This window comes from Toxotes jaculatrix, chromosome 12, assembly GCF_017976425.1.
Source record: "Toxotes jaculatrix isolate fToxJac2 chromosome 12, fToxJac2.pri, whole genome shotgun sequence".
Classification (NCBI taxonomy): domain Eukaryota; kingdom Metazoa; phylum Chordata; class Actinopteri; family Toxotidae; genus Toxotes; species Toxotes jaculatrix.
Genome location: NC_054405.1, coordinates 10890959 through 10908942, shown reverse-complemented (window position 1 = coordinate 10908942; position 17984 = coordinate 10890959). Strand labels below are relative to the sequence as shown.

The 17984-nt window shown below is 40.1% G+C and overlaps 2 protein-coding genes across 5 annotated transcripts; one reads left to right on the top strand and one right to left on the bottom strand.

Annotated features, from left to right (window-relative positions):
- Positions 1 to 840: 840 nt before the first annotated feature.
- Positions 841 to 7521, bottom strand: mpzl2b (myelin protein zero-like 2b). The gene is made up of 4 exons (XM_041052175.1): positions 7325 to 7521; positions 4350 to 4519; positions 3715 to 3925; positions 841 to 3388 (listed from the first exon to the last, which is right to left on the bottom strand). The coding sequence occupies exons 1-4, from the start codon at positions 7383 to 7385 to the stop codon at positions 3216 to 3218; spliced, it is 615 nt and encodes a 204-aa protein (XP_040908109.1). The 5' UTR covers positions 7386 to 7521; the 3' UTR covers positions 841 to 3215.
- A 2601-nt stretch (positions 7522 to 10122) lies between these two features.
- On the top strand, positions 10123 to 16732 carry pafah1b2 (platelet-activating factor acetylhydrolase 1b, catalytic subunit 2). Of its 4 annotated transcripts, XM_041052296.1 has the most exons (8): positions 10350 to 10553; positions 10691 to 10822; positions 11266 to 11347; positions 12211 to 12300; positions 12564 to 12680; positions 13037 to 13159; positions 13831 to 14141; positions 16117 to 16732. In XM_041052296.1, the coding sequence occupies exons 3-7, from the start codon at positions 11267 to 11269 to the stop codon at positions 14107 to 14109; spliced, it is 690 nt and encodes a 229-aa protein (XP_040908230.1). In that variant the 5' UTR covers positions 10350 to 10553; positions 10691 to 10822; position 11266; the 3' UTR covers positions 14110 to 14141; positions 16117 to 16732. The 4 variants fall into 4 exon arrangements, with proteins under 4 accessions (XP_040908229.1, XP_040908230.1, XP_040908227.1 ...); XM_041052295.1 differs by lacking the exon at positions 10350 to 10553 and adding an exon at positions 10123 to 10150 and having other exon boundaries at positions 13831 to 16732; XM_041052293.1 differs by having other exon boundaries at positions 10353 to 10553; positions 13831 to 16732.
- Positions 16733 to 17984: the final 1252 nt, after the last annotated feature.

The following is a 17984-nucleotide window of genomic DNA, read 5'->3' as shown; positions in this document are numbered from 1 at the left end:
CACAGTCAGATTCAGTTTGATCAAACAGGGTGGGAGTTGAGCATGACTACATAAGATATTCAAAATTGATCATACACATGTGGGTATGCATAATTTCCTCAACAAGCCCCTCTCCATCCTGTCTCAATTACCATCACCATCACACTTCGGGTATTGTTTATCTTAAGAGGGCAGATATGAAACCATGGACTGGGTTTGAAGTCAACACAAAAAATATATATATACTTATATGAATCACAGTACAGTGAAAAGGGGAGCTCATGTTACCACCAGGGGGGGATGTGTCCTATGTGCCTCTTGTAGTTTTCATTGATTTATGCTCCACTCACAGCTCTGCACAGACACACAGTTTACAGTGAGTGAATGATTTAACAGTAATTCCTGTGGTATCATCATGATCAGTTTAGTGTAAAACAAGTAAAAAAAAAAATTCAGCTTGTTTCCAGTACAAATCTACTCATGTCATGACACGGGCAGCTCCATAAACAAAGTCCTGACACAAGTTGATCCAGTATCAAAGAAACTTATTTGATAAGATGGAGATTGCACAGTTATAGTGTGAGGTTTTACTCAGCTGTTGTTTTTAGGACCTGGCGACTAAACTATAACTCATGTGTGTGTCATGTGTGACACATACAGGAAGCCACTCCTGTATGTGTCACACATAGTTGGTATTTCACACTTCCCCACCCAATCTGTCTTCCCATACCTGAACATTTTTTTAATCAAAATAGACATACTATACAGATACTTAATCGTTTTAAAAACAGTGCTTTTATTTTAAAATGAACAGAGATATGTGACAACATGTCAGGACTTGATTATAGTGTAAAGATCTGCTTATTTTACACTATGTACACAATCAAAATACAGAATCACCTGTGCAGAGTTGCCAATGCAGTAAACACTTTGCTTTGTTTGTCACTCATTCATCTCAATCTGGACTTTCTGGAACCAAAAATTAAATGACAGCACCCATCCTCTCATTTCTTCTCTGAAAACATTCAAAACCCTCAGTAAATTATACCACAGTTAAAATATGGTTCTTACTGAAACTTTAGATTTGTCTACTCTCAGCTGCTGCTTTTAGGAAATGAACAGGAGAGAGAGACGCACACACAGAAATCACTTTCTGTGTGTGCGTTAGAAATGTGCTAAATTAAACTGGCTGTGCACTTTTAAAAATCTATAGTCCATTTATTAAACATGAAAATGCATGAATTTTCACATTGATCCGAGGCAATACATTTCCAGCAGCAGCTTTATGGAAATGCAGTCAAACTAGCACAAAGAAGCAAAGCTACAGTGGTCACGTACAACAAACAAAACTCACATCCATCAATCCACATTCATAAAATAGGCAGAAATTAAAGCGTAGCTGTGCTGATTTTAAACATCAAACTCATTCAGGTTTACGGGTCCTGGAGAGTACGACTGCATATGCGGAAAAGTTGTATAAAGCTGCTTGTTGTTCCAGAGAAAAAAAAAAAAAAATCCTCACGTGACGTCACTTGAGTCAGCGTCGGATGGGTCTGAAGACTAAAAGTTTGAAAATGAAAACAAATCTGGGAGTGTGGAGTTAGAAAGAAGTAAACGTACCAGACCTCTGTAGCCTGCTGCTCATTTCTGCTTGAGGTTACAGGCCGGAATCTTCAACCAAACTGTCAGTGAACTGAATTGTGGGTAATGTAGGCACCAGGTTTTGACAACGAAGAAGAAAGCGCGGAATCAAGCTGCTGCACTGAATTTGATCGTTTTTTTTAAAACTGCCCATCGCAATGCTAAATCGATGGAGCGCTCTTTTTAACATTTACTGTAACTCAGTGATCATAACTGAAATCTGAATAAGTAAAAAAATTCCATCTGAACATTTAAACCATGTTAATGAATACCACGAAGCCTGGTGTTACCATGGGAAAGGCGTTTCTCATCAACTGAGTGTCAATTTAGTCATCGTCATCATCATCATCTTCGTCGTCATCATCGTCATCGTCATCATCTTCAAGGCCGTCCTCCTCCTCATCATCATCTCCGCTGCTGGGCTCAGACTCTTCATCATCTGAACTTTCAGCTTCTTTCTTCTTCTCCACAACTTTCAGATGAACTGCCTCTTCAAGTGTACTGACCCAGCCCCCGCAAAGCAAATTCAATCACAAACACACACACGTAAACAGTGAGACGGGCTATTGGTGGATAAATTGGTGGATAACTGGATGAATGGAAGGCACAGCAAATAAATAAAAAGCCCGCACTGGTTTACCTCAGCAAACCTGAATTGCCAAATAAAAAAAAGGAGGAGGAGAAGGAGGAGAAGGAGACTTTAAAAAATACAATACCCAAAATCCTCAGCTTGAAACAAACCCAGCCAGAGTACCAGAGAATTGATGCACTGCGTCTCTCAGTGGACAGAGATGACCAAAACATCAGTTCATGAACACTTCTCCACCAAAACTACCATGGTTCTCTGGGTTTAAGGCCTCTGGATTTTCTGGATTTAAATTCTTCACCTGTATTCACAAGTGAAAGTGGCAAAATAGTGTGAAGCAGCAATTCTCACAGAGAAAGGGGAAGATTTTGCCTAGAAAAAGTTCACCAGTTCTTATGTACTATACACTGACAGCTTAACCCCTTTGTAGCAAGCGAGAGGATACATGGACTTATGACTCAATTCACCACAGCAGCCTCATGTCTGAAGTGCTATTGTGCTCTTTAGGGATAAACTTACTTGGATACAAGACAAAAAAGCAATTATCTGGTCATTCCATGGCTATGTGATAAAATCAATACATAAAAAAACAGCCTAATTGATGGTGTCTGAACTGCTGCTATGAATTGAGGTTAATGAACAAGTTTAAAGCACAGCACTTAGAAAAATCCATCCATATTTACATCTCCTGATCTACAGTTCAAAAATTTTGATAAAATAAAGTTAGTAGTTACAATCACTGGAAAACTTTTGGTAAACAAATATAAAAGTAGGTTAAGATTTAGCTTTACAACAAATTGAATGGGTGGCACATTATGTCACTAATACTGAACTAAACAAATTACAATATTATCTGAGAGGTCCACATTGGAGGAGCAAACATGGAAGAGAAAGACACCTTCCCACCCCCAACTTTCCTCTTTTCCTGCAGAGTGGACCCAAATAGCCAATCAGACTCCACACCAGTCCCAGAAAGAAGAGGAGCAGAGGGGCTCCGGCTCTCTGGCCCTCACCACACAGTCGGGTCCTTCCACTCGTGCTCCCGTGCGTGCAGCTCAATGTCGTTATTCATGCGCCGTTTCCTGTAGAACTTCACCGCCACAAAGATACCAAGGAGGATGAGGATCACACCGCAGGCGCCTCCAACTGAGAGCGCCAGGATGCTGATCTCAGAGAGGGAAGCTAGAAACGCGACCCAAAATCAGAGATAAAAGTGAGTAAGAGAGATAATAATAGATGGAATGCTGTTGACACTAAAACCCATATTGCTCCAGGGATGACCTCTGACCTACCTGTAGAGAGGCCTGAATAGTACCACTGAATGAAGTACTACTTTCTAAATACAAACTGAAAACACTGATATAATTTGTGAAGGCAAAAATAAGATAAAAGCTTCTGCAACATTTTTCCTTTTTCTGTTGTACATGTAATGCTGATGAAACATGACAGACTTCTCATCTTCCCAGACGTTACAGATTCTTCCGAGCATGCAGCGCAGCCAGTCTCACCTTTGTTGACGACTCTGAAGACGATCTCTCCGTTACTGCCGTGCACATCTGGACGGTTGCGCACCTGGCAGATGAAGGTACCATTAAAGGTGGGGGGTACCTCATGCAAGGTGATGGAGGCGTCCTTTCTCATAATATCTCCCGACCACACGGCATGCCCTTTAAATCGCCCATCCTGGGGAGGGTATGGTACCTCCTGGTAGTAAAACACCTGACACACACACACACAAAATCACACAATCCATAAAAAAATGCAAAAAGTGCGGTTGTCCAAACAAATTAACAAGAGTGAGAAAGTTCTGCTTATGTAAAGCTTCATAAAGTAATGTCCTGTATGTGTCACCATTAACAGCAAGCAGATCAGCCACTGACTCTTCTCCTCAGGATACAACATGTGTAACGCGATGCATTATTATTGTGAATGTGTGTCGCTAGCTCTATTTGAATTTCACATGTGTGTGTCAGAGCCAGCTACCATCAAAGGAAGAGAGCACACACACACACACAGAAGAATAGGAATGAAAAAACTGAATTATTTATCAGAAAATCATGACTGGATTTCATCAGTGATGACATAAAATATGCAATAAAAACACATTCAAAGTATTTTTCTGAAAAGCACACTTTCTACACACCGACTCATCTGTTCCTGAATTAATGGGGCGAAAGTTCCAGGACACTATGACCGACTGGGGCGACACCGGGTGGCTGGAGCTGAAGGTGCACTTCAGCTTCACATTCGTCCCGTTGACGGCTTCCACCTCACTTGGAGTGTAAATCTCTATTCCAGTGACATGTCGCATCCCTGTGATAAAGACAACCAAGTGTGAAAGAACACTAATCAATATATCGCCTTATACACAAACCTCAGAGAACGTGTTCAAGGATCGACACTGCCCAACTTCCTGTTTCTCATTTAAATCCTCAGTTTAAAAACCATAAACAACAACTGAGTTTTTATTATATCAGTGATGTGATATATTAAATACATCATCTGAAAAAAAAGTTTTGGATAGTCGTGATTAGAAGTCTTATTAGTGGCCCAAACTTTCAACAATTTTCCATCATGTTTGGTACGGTACGGTTAAACAGTTAAGCCAAATCTGGATCACACCATCAGTCACAGTGATGAGCCGACCTGCAGACTCTTCCTGAGGATTAAAACATTCCTTCTAATAAATCACAGAGAAGAGGAAGGAGCCAAGAATGTTCTGTAATCCTGGACAGAGAGGCATGACGTGAAATGTATGGCTGCAGATAAAAATCAAAATTACACGGACCTACAGGGAACTGCAAATGTGAATGATATCCAATCAAATAATAAAAAGAGGGATTAATAATGTGAACCAAAAACGAACCCATCACAAAGATCTGCTACTAACATTCGACAATGAATAGAGGATTAAAAAAAACAACTTAAAAATAAAAGCAATTTCAATATTTCTCAAATGAAACGTATCAACAGCACAAACAACTTGCTTGAAGCTCTTTTATACACTGTGATGAGCTGGCTATTTTCCATGTAGAACTCATCTTCTTTCAGTGTCTTTGTCACTCCATCTGTTTATTAAACAACAGATTTATTCATATGTACAGTTGTGATTTATAGGTATGGAAATTTGTTTCTATTTCACAGAGGTTTCTTTGTCAAATTCTTGAAAACTTGTTTAGCTCCAACATTATCACTTCCCCTTATCAGTGTCACCAAACCTCACACCAGGTTGATGAAAACAACAAGGAAAAAAAAAAGATGTTTGAATGTGTGGGTCAACAGTGAAATTACTAAGGTGTGGTGTTTCTGATTATTTTAGGGGAGAGTGTTTTTTCCCTTTAGCAAGTAGCTACATCCTGTGCTTCTGTTCAAATCAATGCAGAAGTCACACAGGAAGCCTTGGCACTTTATATTTTTCCTTGAATACATGAGTGATAAACAGAAATTTTCCAAATAGGATGTAAATATTCTCCCATTTCATCTTTTTTTTTTTTACAGTAGACACTGTGATGAATGTTTCTTTCAGCACGGTATTTGACCATAACACAGACTGAGTACTAAAACTGAATTAACCCCAGTAAAACTTTCATGAAATTGTTTAACAGCAGATGCGCAGAATCAAAAGTGAAAGTGAAATTTATAAACACATACTGTTTAACTCTTGTAACTGTCCATTTAAATACTAATGATACAACTCACTGGCCTCATAGCCTGAGGTTCAAAAGTCTGTTATGTCTGCCATGGATTCATCTGTCATTCATCTGTAATCAACAAGTCATTTTCCACCATTTAACCATATAATCATTGGCATTTCCAAAAAGCCAGGTGTTTCCAAGCTTGCCTGTCCGAACAGATCCTCCATGTTCAACACTTGCAGGGTATTTGAGCAAAACAAAATCTGATGTCAGCAGATCAGCAAGACGGTATTATGTCTTCTTCAAAGCCAACACGCTGTCTGTTATTGCTCACTCATCATGCAGCACTGGACAATGTTGGTGATTTTATTTTTAAATCTTGACAAAACCTGGTGAAAATATACAACATTACTGAGTTTTAACCCTTGCTTCAGCATCTTCACAGATCTAATTAATGAAACCTGTTGGAACGTCTTGATTTGTGAAATTAATTACAGGATTTGTGAGGAATGTGTTGTGATGAATTGTTCTCTTACAGGAGTAAGTCATACCCTCAAGTTACAAAGAACTTCAGATTCCATGGTTGTTTGAGGAGACCATAGCAATGTAAGGTTTTTAAGGAAAAATCCATTTAAGCCAGTGATGGGGAGAGCTGCTTTCTCTTTCTCTCAGTATATGTATTTATGTATTTATGTATTTATTTATTTATTTATTTTTGCCAAAAATGGATGCCTCCAGAATTTTTTAGACTCTTCCCTTGTATGCATGCTGCAGTGTTTGGGATTAATTCTGCAGGAATTCAAACTGCTGCCTTAGGTTACCCCGAAACGGTTATGATGAAACCTCCAGTCAAGCTGACACATGTTGTTATTTAATACTGAACCTGCAGATCATTTGTAAAGCTGCGATTTATAGTGACAACTGCGAGAATGCATTCCTTGACTTAGACTACTGAAACTGATTTTCTGAGACATATTTAGATGTTAAATTTAACTTACATTTAAGTAGATATTAAGTTATGAAACCATTAAAAAAATTATCAGGTAAATTTTAATTACGACAAAAAGAAAACGCTAATGATAATAACTTCATGCGGACTGCATGACTATGGATGACAAGGGGGTGGGGGGCTTTTTTTAATATATACATGATCTTATACCATAATATATAACAACAATCCATAGCCGCAAAAGCTTAAATTATGAACAAATAAGTGTACACTGTATGACACCGTGGGCTACTTTTACCGATAGCTTATTCTGTACTCAATGTAGTCTTCATGTAAAGGTCGATTTAAGCCAACTGCGACTAAACAAGCTCCTAACAGACTTTATGCTTCTTGTTCTCCTGCTGAGCAGTGGCTCACAGTCTACCTGCCACAGAATCACGATTTAACAGTATCACGCGTCTTGTTGCGGTGTTTATGCGTTAGAGAACACGCACTAATAAAGAGGACTATCTCCAGGAAGTTGCTCCGACTCACCTGGCACCACGAATGCTCCCAGGAGAATCAGAGGCCATATCCGATACATTGGATAAAACATTTATACTGTCGGTGGGTTAATTCCTCTGTAAAAGTCCCTTCATGTAAGTTTATTGAAGGCAGGCATCCACGTAAATGTCACCACAGACAGCTGGAGTAAAAAAAAAAAAAAAAAAAAGCCACTCTGTGAATGTGTACTTCGGTGGTGGTGAGAATGTGACTCACCCTCCACAAACACACCTGATGGGCGGTGTTTAGCCTGTTCGTTCACTTCTTGCATAACCTGTACGCCAACCCACACAACCTGCCGATCCTCAACACCTCAACCTCCCCACCAGGCCCAGAGGCAGGGTTTTTACAAACACGCGCGTTCGGTTGGTGGTTGATAAATCAGGGTGAAAACTAAGAGTCGGGTTAAGTTTTGAATTACAAAGTCACTCCTGTTCTGACGGGTAGGCTACCACCGTGTGGCCACAGCATCAAGTCACAGAAATCAGTCACTGCTCATTCAAGACAAAAGTTAACAGGTACTGTGAATGTGCTGTATTCAAGTGCTCTGGGCAATGTTGGCAAACGGGTATGTTTTGTGTGATGGAAATAGTGGAGGTAGTCTACAGCTAATTGGAAGGAGGAGTTGCTTTTCATCTCTTTGTACATGTAACAGATGTATAATAACAGTCAGATGTATAATGACAGTGTATAATGACATGTAAAAGATGTATAATGACAATAAAAGGTATTCTATTAACATCACTATGTGAAGGAGGGTCATAAGCTGGTTAATTTCAGAACTTTATAAAAAATAAATACATACACATTTGTCATTACACCATCCCACTTAATGCCTCTGGAAAAAAAAAAACCAAAACAAGATACTCAAGGTAAAAGAGCAGCTGACACAGATACACACACACACAAAATACACTCTCCAATTTGCAGACAATATACTGTAGATTTTAAGTCTTACAAAATAAGAACTGAATAAATAAAATTGAAACACAATGAAAACATCTTCAGAACATCGTGAAACATCCTATGACACACACTGCCTCCTCAGGTCCTGGATGCAGGGGTTGGTACCAGGTCACTGTTACAGACTGAAGTGAACACACGGTAACTGGATCTGAAGGTGCACTTCAGTTTCACATCTGTCCCGTTAACTTCACTCGTAGTGTAAATTGAAATCCCACTGACTTGGACAAAAAAGACAGTGTCAGAGAGCTCAGATCAGCTTGTAAGATTACACGCACAGACCTGAGCATGTGCACAAAAGTAACTCTCATTTTATAGTGCCCCTTCATGAGTTTGCCTTTTACAACTTTACATCCACAGAAATCAACCTATGTTTGAGATTGAAGCCAGAAGTGGTCCTTTTTTGTTGCCCTACATTTTGGTTAGTGCTCTCCATTTGTCACTGGTTAATGATTGTACAGAGTTCACAGCCTCGACTGAGCAGTGCATGTGATCGCCAAATAACACTGATCACCCTGGGGAGGGTGCGTGTTTTTATCTGCCCAACCATGTGTAACAAAATTTCTGCATTCACAACTCAAAGTGGTCCATTACTAACTGAGCCTAAGTAACACTCCGTGTTAAAGACAGCATGTTTAATCACAGTTCTTCATCAAGTGCATGCAAAAGACTTCAGTCTTCTCTACAGAAAGAGACCCCCTAAATCAACATGTCTCTATCTCTGGGGTCATGAGTGAAAAACTTCCCTGGACTACATATGTAATTTCAAATTTTATTAGTCACATATTCAGTTAAGTACAATGCAAAGTAAAATGCTCTATTACCTTCTCTAGTGGATTGAAGAAAAGTAAAAAAAAAAAAGTCAAACATAACTAGATTACATTAAATTATGTATGTATATACAGTGTGTGTGTGTGTGATACTAAACATTGAATAAAGATTCATAAAAGTTTTTTTTTACCACAAACTGGGGTAACTAAATATTTCTGGTATATTGCTTCATAGCCTCTTATTGTATAGTACTTTCACAGCCTGTCTGCACATGAACGGTAGGAAAACAACTGAGATTTTGGTGGTTTAACAAATGCTCCCATGCACCTGCACAGTACAAATGATGGTCAGGAAATGCAAGGCTTTTTAGATCAGTTCACATTTTTTTTTACAATTGTACAACAACAGTAAATGTTACAGCATGTAGGTGTTGTATCTAAATGTTGACAAAAGGAAAATACCAGTCAAGAGCCAATTTTAAGGGGGGGCATAAAAAGCTTATAAGCTTATTCCACTTTATTTGTGTAATTTAAAAAGGCTACTGTTACCAGCCACAAATAAGGGACACATCATAACATCATTAACTTACCAAAAATGAAAAAAGAATGTCTACAAAGAAAACGCATATAAACTGAGAAGTTACAGTAGTTGAATGATGACTCTAAAATACTTTGTAGTGTGGCTTCTCTGTATGGCTGGTCCATTAGAGCTCAACAGTCTGGGTAGAGTAAGATGCTCCTGCACAGATTTTTGTTTAGCTCTTATGGCATTAAAAACAGGTTTACGTGCATTTTTACATGCGAAATGTTGCGCTCCCACCCATAAAAAGTGTCAGGTAAGAGCAATTTGTAATTTAAAGGTGCTGACCTTGAAAGTCAGCGATTGCCTCTGGCTGTATGTTAAAGTATGCATCGCCGCAATTCCTCCAACAGCTGGTATAAAGGGAAGCTGATATTTCCTTCGTTTCCCGGAGTTCTGGAAGGCAGCACTTGATCTAACGTGACCATGATGCATTGCGATTAGCTGGCACAGCGAACTGGAATCAGAGATGGGCCGCGAGCGGAAGTGAGAGATCGTTTTACAGTACGTCATCCAGCAAAAATGTCGCTTTAAGGCATCTAAGCTCAAATACAACCTCCCAGTTTGACGTTTTTTTTCTCCATAGCCGGCGTTTGACATCAATTTAAACTATCTCACACAATTGAGGAGTATTTTCTTGTTTGGCAGTCCGAGAGGAAACATTTTAAACTGTTTTAATCGCAGTTTCCCACCAACGACCCACCCATGATTCATTGCGGGAATAATTCTTCCCCTGTCGTTTACCTCTCAGGAAAGCACACTAGAAACTGTGCAACTTCCATAAATTACAGAAGGTAGCAGTGTTTAAGTTTAGGCTACATAAGGTTAGCTAGGGCTAGTTATTGCCGAGATGAGCGTTTGAATCTACACCCTGTAAGGAATAGGTGCCTGACAATCAGTCCTCAGGGTAAAAATTCCCTATATTTTTGTAGCTCGCTGCAGTGCCTTCCACCGGTGTTACGGCTAGTGGTAGCAGGTCGTCGCTCTCCACGCTAAAGAGTCTCTGTGATTTGCCTTCTTGACACACCTTTTGTTGTCTCGTAGAGCTGGAGTCAGCTAACGGTTGCTACCGAGCATCACCCGCGTCGACTACCCGACAGCGGTGCAGTGAAGTCGGCGTTAAAGAGTTGCTCTGAAGCCGAGGCAGCCGAGAAGTGACGGACAACACCCTGCCAGGTAGCTTGTGGTGCAAATAAAAAACAAAGTAATTTCTGGAAATGGTCACATTAACGACGGGCGTGTCAAACGTTTCAGTATCAGAGATGGAGCCATAAGTCTCCAATCATTAGCTGGCTAGCTAGCCGGCTAACAAGCTAACGGCAGATAAACAGTAACCTTGCGGATTTAATGCGATCTACTGTGTGATCTGTAAGCACCCGACTTGAAAGCGAAAGTAGCCTACATCCGTATTAGGACAGTCTGTCTACTCCTGTAACGTTAAGCTGCTGCATCACAGCAGTGGTTATTGCTAGCTAGTGCTGGTGCTTTCCTCCTCATAATGTAGCGCCAACCTAAAACAGCATGATCTCTTCCTCTTCTTGCAACCTTAATATGTTCTTATAGTTATGTATTGTGTTATTTATCTGTGAGTGAGCAATAAGCGATGGTATCTCCTTTAGGATGAGTGGTGATGAACTGAACCCAGCTGCAGTGGCTCAGCCAGTGGAGGATGTACAAGGAGATGGACGGTGGATGTCACAGGTTGGTGGTGTTTATTATTATGCAGGAAATTCACTCTTTGTCTCTGTATATCATAAAACACCAGATTTGTTCCTTGTGTGTGCAGGTAGGGTTTAAACAGAAACTTCTTTTAAGTTTATACAGACAGGTTTTGGTTGCACTTTTGTCATGTTTTTGATTATGCATGCTTCAAAATCATATGACTCTCAATTCTTCAACTCTCACACATAATAAACAATAAAGCTTAGTGTCATACAGATTAAGTTTCCCACATGTGACATGTAAATCACGCACTTTGTTGGAATTTATGACCTTGTTCTTAGATCACTTTATTTGTTCATTTGCCCCTATTTACTATTTAAAGACATGCAAGCTGGATCTGCACCAATGATGAGACAAGGCTTTGGTGGTACTTTCAATAATATCAAGTGACAAATGTGGGGTGAGGTTGATATGGGTTGTCATCATTGTATTAGTTGAAGACTTGACCTCTTGTTACAACCATTCCTAAGACTTGTATTTCTTTCAAACAACCACTTCATCTAGCTTGATTAGTAGCTCCTCCTAGTAGGTCTGTGCAAGGTTAATCCTCCAAAGCTAATTGGACTGAGTCTGTCTGCTTTGCTCCAAGCTCTATATCAGATGGGGCACCAGACATGTCTTGACTGTGAGGAACTTGCAGGATTTTGTCTGACTGGGAAGGCTAACAAGTATTATCTTCCTGTAAAGATTTAGAAAACAAAGGTGTTAACTCAGATTAAAAGGCCTAACATGGAACTGATTAGATTGTATTGTTTTCCATCAATTAAATCCAATGATTCCACCTCTCATGGTCATGAGCTCTTTTCTGAGGAGTCTGTGTTTTTTTATTTTTATTTTGACAGCACACAAGGTTCGTGCAGGAGTGTAAGGATGGTGAACCAGATGTTCTTTTTGTGGGGGACTCTATGGTACAACTAATGCAGCAGTATGAGGTGAGATAAGACATTTACATTTCTACTCCTGACTTCTCACATGGCAGTAGCATCACACTACTCTACATACATAATATAAATGTACTGTGCTGTACATGTGTTTATGTTGCCTCACTTGTCTTGCATTGATACATATGTTGTTGTGATGTATCTTGTTCCTGATGGACTTGCTTTCCTGTCAGCAATCAGTGAGTTATTTGACATTAGTCACCAAAGCAAGAAATTCTCACATGTAATGCAGGTTTATGGTTTCCCGTTCACAGGTCTGGAGGGAGTTGTTCTCTCCTCTTCATGCACTCAACTTTGGCATTGGAGGGGACACCACCTGTAATGTGCTTTGGCGGCTGCAGAATGGAGAGCTGGAGAACATCCGCCCCAAGGTAAGACAGGCCTGCTAAGATCTTCAGAGGAAAAGAAACAAATCTCCAAAACAAATTCTTTTACTGTCATTTACCAAAAACAAAATGTGCAAACAGCTGCAGCCATCATATGTAGTTGCGGTGTGCATTTGGAAAAAGGTTTAGCAGCAGCAGGCTTTTATAACATGCTAGCAGTGCTGTGATGTAGACACTGGGGACACTTTGCACTGCTCACCCATTGCCCAGATATCAAGCCATGAGACAGGAAAGACAGGATACTGCTTAGTTTTTACAGCGAAGTCACACTTTGACATCAGTTCCGGTGATTAGTGTGTGCTGTGAAAGTGAAGGACATGTCTGTCTGTGGTCTTGTCCAGGTGGTGGTGTTGTGGGTAGGAACCAACAATTATGAACACACAGCAGAGCAAGTTGCGGGAGGAATTCTTGCCATTGCAGAACTGCTCACCTCCCGCCTCCCTAAGGCAAAGGTAGTCGTCCTGGTAAGTTTGGTTGTTTTGTGTTTTGTCTTTTTAACTGTTAATGTTAATTGTTACAAAATAAGTCACCAGCTTTCAAATGTGTGCTGTTTTGTGGCAATATGTGGTAAAAGACGGGGTCAGAAAAATCACTTGAATGAAAACCAATCAATCAGACTGTTTATTTTTTATTTTATTTTTTTTAATATTCAAAAAACGTTTCCAGACAGACAAGGCAGAACAAAATGCTTTTAAGTTCTGTTACTTCTTATCTCCGTTAAGGCAAATTAAGGTTCCAGTTGAATTGTCTTCCATAAATATAAAATTTAGAGTTTAAAGTGAAACAAGTTCTCTTTCTCTCTGTCTGCTTACATCTGCCAAAAGGCTGGTGTACAATGAAGAATAATAAGAGTACAGATAAAAATTTGAAAATTAAAGGGAACATTTCAAAGCTTTATAAATTATAAAAATAATAAAGTGTGTGTAGCTAATCAAGTATTGAGAATCTGTTTACCTGTTGACAGTCCATGTCACTGGATTTCAATGGGAGATGCTAATGAAAAGGTCATAGGTCAGTTTTAGAATTAAATTTAGGCTCTTTTACCCTAAAGGATATATAAATACAAAATATCAAGGTTTAACTGTCAACATATTGACCTTCATAAATTGGTCAAAAATATTTTTCTTGTCCTCAGGGTCTGTTGCCTCGAGGTGAACGGCCCAACCCCCTGAGGGAGAAGAATGCTGCCGTTAACGGGTACCTGCGCTCCTGGCTGCCACGACTGGGCCAGGCTCAGTTTCTGGATGTGAGCGGGGAGTTCGTCCACTCGGATGGAACCATCATCCCACAGGACATGTTTGACTTCCTTCACCTGACGGCAACAGGTTACCGCAACGTAGCCAAGCCCCTCAGTGACCTGCTGCTTCAGATACTGGAAGAGACGCCAGAGGAGAGACGGGCGTCGCTGGTTTGAGGGCCATGGCCGAGCAGCACATTTATCCAGAGGCATGTCTCACCCGCTGCTGTGGGAGATGGGGGAGACGTGCCCCTGGTATCTTAAGGAGGAGGAAGGGCTCACTCATTGGGGGTGGGGGAGAGGTGCCCTGATGTGAGTGGGCCCATGAGGGTTATGGGATGACATTCATGAGCGGAGGGTTGGGTGTGGAGAGGTGCTGAAGAGGGAGAGAGACCTCACTACAGACATAGACACTGTGATTGCAGTAGTAGGCTTTATTGCAAAAGGATTTACCAAGGTCAGACTACTCTGAATCACAGACAGATAAACTGAGATCATGTGGGACTGCGGTGGCGCACACACACAGATTAATCTTGACCTGTGGATAAAATGAGCGTTTCCCTCCATCACCTTTGCCACAGAGACATGAAACAAAACAGAAAAACACAATCTAATTGGTTCCTTCATGTTTTGTTTAATGTCTGCAAAACTGTTAACTGTGCGGCCTCTCTGTTAACACATGAGAAGTCCAGCGCACAACATACAGTAAGCAGAACGTTATCCCAACATTGTACAATGTTATGAGTCTGACCGCTATATGACAGAGCAGTGGTTCCTAACCTGGTGCTCTGCCCCCGTCCCCCAAGCTGTGCCAGGAAAAATCAGAGGGGTCACAAGAAGGAAAGAAGGATAAAAAAAGAAAGAAAACACAAAACAGAACAATGATTATTTTTTATGAAATGTCACTATTTAGTGCTTTTTTCTTTAAATCACAAAACACTGGATGCTTTCACCTCTTCATTCTTTTAAAAATCCGAATGAAACAATTGGAGAAATAAAAATTTCTCGCTGGTGTGACATTGCGTCCTTTTTAAAGGGTCCCCAAGTCAAAAAGGTTGGGAACCACTGCCACAGAGGGGGCCACTGCCAAGATACACAATGAGCAGTTTTTAAAAATGACTCATAGATGATTTGGCTCACAGCGTAATCCTGCAACACAAACATACAAAATAATGTACACAAATTGACTCCGATAGTTTTGTCAGTCCAGTTCACATATTTCACATTCTCGGCCAGTTGAGGAGCACTTAGTCTACTAAACGTTCACTTTTGTGTAACTATTTAGATGTCTTTACAAATTGTTAATCAATATAAAAATAGATCAGTGGATATCTGGAGAGACCACACATACAGTAGATCAGTACTTCATTTTGTGTCACCTGAAATGTTCGGCTCAAACCTGACGTTGATCTTCACTGCATGCACATTTTGAAGTGAGCCTCAGCTCTGCCGTAGAAAGTCGGCCGACGCTTCTGTATCACATTAAGTGTACCTTAATTATTTACGTACATTAAATGAGCGAATGTCAGTCAAAATCATGCATTTATACGTATCCATTAGTGATGTTACGCTATTGAATCTACGTGACCGATAATCTACACAGGTCTTCCAAATAACCCCATCCCTGCTGCTCTCATGCAAAACTTCTGTCACATCCAGAAAGTCTATTTACATTTTAATTGTAGAGTTACATTTCACAGTTTAGGTCCGAAAAACATTTACTGTGACATTTCATTTTAAATGTCTAAAAAAGGTTTTTTTATTATTACACTACACAGCTTCTTAAACTGTGCTCCTAACCACTTCGTCCCTGTGTCCTGGGGACTTTTTTTGCGTAGAAAAAATATCCTAATTTCAGGTCACAATCTTCTAGCATCCCTCAGTGCACAATGAAGTAAGACATTTGGAGATAAACAGGTGGCTGTCACATTAGCTTCACTCCTCCTGCCTTCATCTTAGGTTGCTAATCATAGTGTTTAATGAGTGCCGATTCATGTGGGACATGCGTCTGTATCTCACTCTAACATGTCCAGATATTCACAGTCAGACCCTCAGACTTTGACTAGCACAGGCTCTCTCTCCCTCTCCCTCCTTAATACATGAATATACAGTATTTTCTCGTAGAAGCACCTCTTCATTCTGTTACTCACCACCTCTTTATTTCTGTCCCTGTTGTATTCGTAGTTGACTCCAGCCCTGCCACCCTGAGACCTGACATCATCTCTACATGGTATAGTTGTTGACTTTTTTTTGTTTTTTTTTAAAGGAGTAAGAAGCTACTGAACACAGCTGTACTGAATCCTGTCACGCTAAATGCTAAAAAGCAATCACAGATCACAGGTCATATAAAATATAAAAGCATTCGTCTGTGAGCTTATACTGTAGCTGTTTCTCCGTGGCTTCAGTTCCGTTCAGATTGTGGCTGAGAGTCTCTTGTCGAGCATCAAATTATACTGCTGTCTTAAGCTCTGCACATTCGCGTGCTGTGTTAAATGTAAATGGTGTATGTGTGTGCCTTAAGTGTTCATGGGGACGGTTGTGCGCGGTATGTCTGGTACTGGATTGTGTAAGTTGGACGTGTGAGTGTTTGGAAGTGACCGCAGTTGTATATAAGACATGTGAAGCTTGAGGAAAATGAAATTTGAAGAGCGTTCAGGTTGTGGGAGTCTGTGTTTGGTGCAATACAGTATTTGCACTGTTTTGACTCGCTGTCACGTTATTGCGTTAAAGCATTCCAATAAAAAAACAAACAAACAAGGAGCTCAACATGTGTGAGAGTGGTGTTTTTTTTATTTTTTGGACATTATCAAAGGAATGATCACATTTGAAGTTTAAAGAAAACGATTCATTGGTTGTGGCCTTGAACTAAATAATTTTCAGCACAGTGCTTCAGTGTTACACACTCACCAACAGAGGGAACCATTTCATCAGAGAAATAGATTGAGACAGACACTAACAAGACTCAGTGCTTGTTCCACGCCTCTTCTCTTTCAGCCAGAAAGTTCATTATTGCCTAATAAATTTGCTTTCACCAAGTTTATCTCTCTAATGTTGTAATAATTCACCAACAGCTCTCAGAGGCAGTGTAGCAGAGCCAATCTCATGTTAAGACATCCTCATTAAACATTTAGTTACGCGTGCTGGAATGTATTTGATTGCTGGCAAGTTGTAAAATACCTAGTTAATAAACCATTTGCGCACTTTTGATGTTGCTCTCATTAATTTTAACTGTGACCCAAAACTGTCCCCGTGCAGCAAAAATAGTTGGTCCATCTGGAGGCTTGCACTGCAGACCGTTTACTGAGTGTGTGAAGTCTGAAGCACAATAAGCACATTAAACTCAGAGCAAGACTAAACAACGTAAACAAAGTAATTGTCTGTGGATTCACGTTACAACTTCATGTGATTGAGGAATTAAAGCAGGTTTTTTTTTGCTAGTTTTTACCTCATTTCAGCTTTCAGAATAAAAGCAAAAGTCCAATCAGTACAACCTGAACTGGTAAACAAATTGATAGGACCTCTCATCCAACAAAGTTATAGGGAAATGAAAATATACAGATATTTGGTCCACAGACTGCCATATCTAAATATCCACTTAATGTTCTAAAGTCTAAAACTGCCATTGTAGTCTATAGATAAATATTTGACTGCTCCTTCTATCAACGTGTGAAAATGGGAAATGATAACTTTCTAATCCCAGCAGGCATTCACTGAGGCGGAGGCATCACAGTCAAGTTAGCTACGCCCTGATAAAATCTACACCTGGTCTTGTGTGTTGTTCCCGCTCTATTGACCCGTTTAACATTTGGCTGCAGGTCAGTATTAACAAGCTTGGCAGTGCTGGGAGTCCGTACCACTCACTGTAGCATCTGAAGGGCCTGTACGAACAGGGAGGGCAAGAAGAAAACATTAAGTCCCAATTAAATATACATTCCCACTTAAGGGGCTGCTTTATGTATGAACCCTTTGGGTTAGAGTTGGTAATATGCTGCCAAGTGTGATAAAGTGGTTACAAAATGCATCTGGGTATTAAACCCATATGTCATCTGCTA

Coding starts and splice junctions, on each gene's coding strand:
- mpzl2b (XM_041052175.1), bottom strand. CDS start 7,385: ATGTTTTATCCAATGTATCGGATATGGCCTCTGATTCTCCTGGGAGCA. Junction 3,926..4,349: donor ATTCAGGAACAGATGAGTCG/GTGTGTAGAAAG, acceptor TGTGTGTGTCAG/GTGTTTTACTACCAGGAGGT. Junction 3,389..3,714: donor CTTCAGAGTCGTCAACAAAG/GTGAGACTGGCT, acceptor TCGCGTTTCTAG/CTTCCCTCTCTGAGATCAGC.
- pafah1b2 (XM_041052295.1), top strand. CDS start 11,267: ATGAGTGGTGATGAACTGAACCCAGCTGCAGTGGCTCAGCCAGTGGAG. Junction 11,348..12,210: donor ATGGACGGTGGATGTCACAG/GTTGGTGGTGTT, acceptor TTATTTTGACAG/CACACAAGGTTCGTGCAGGA. Junction 13,160..13,830: donor AGGCAAAGGTAGTCGTCCTG/GTAAGTTTGGTT, acceptor TCTTGTCCTCAG/GGTCTGTTGCCTCGAGGTGA.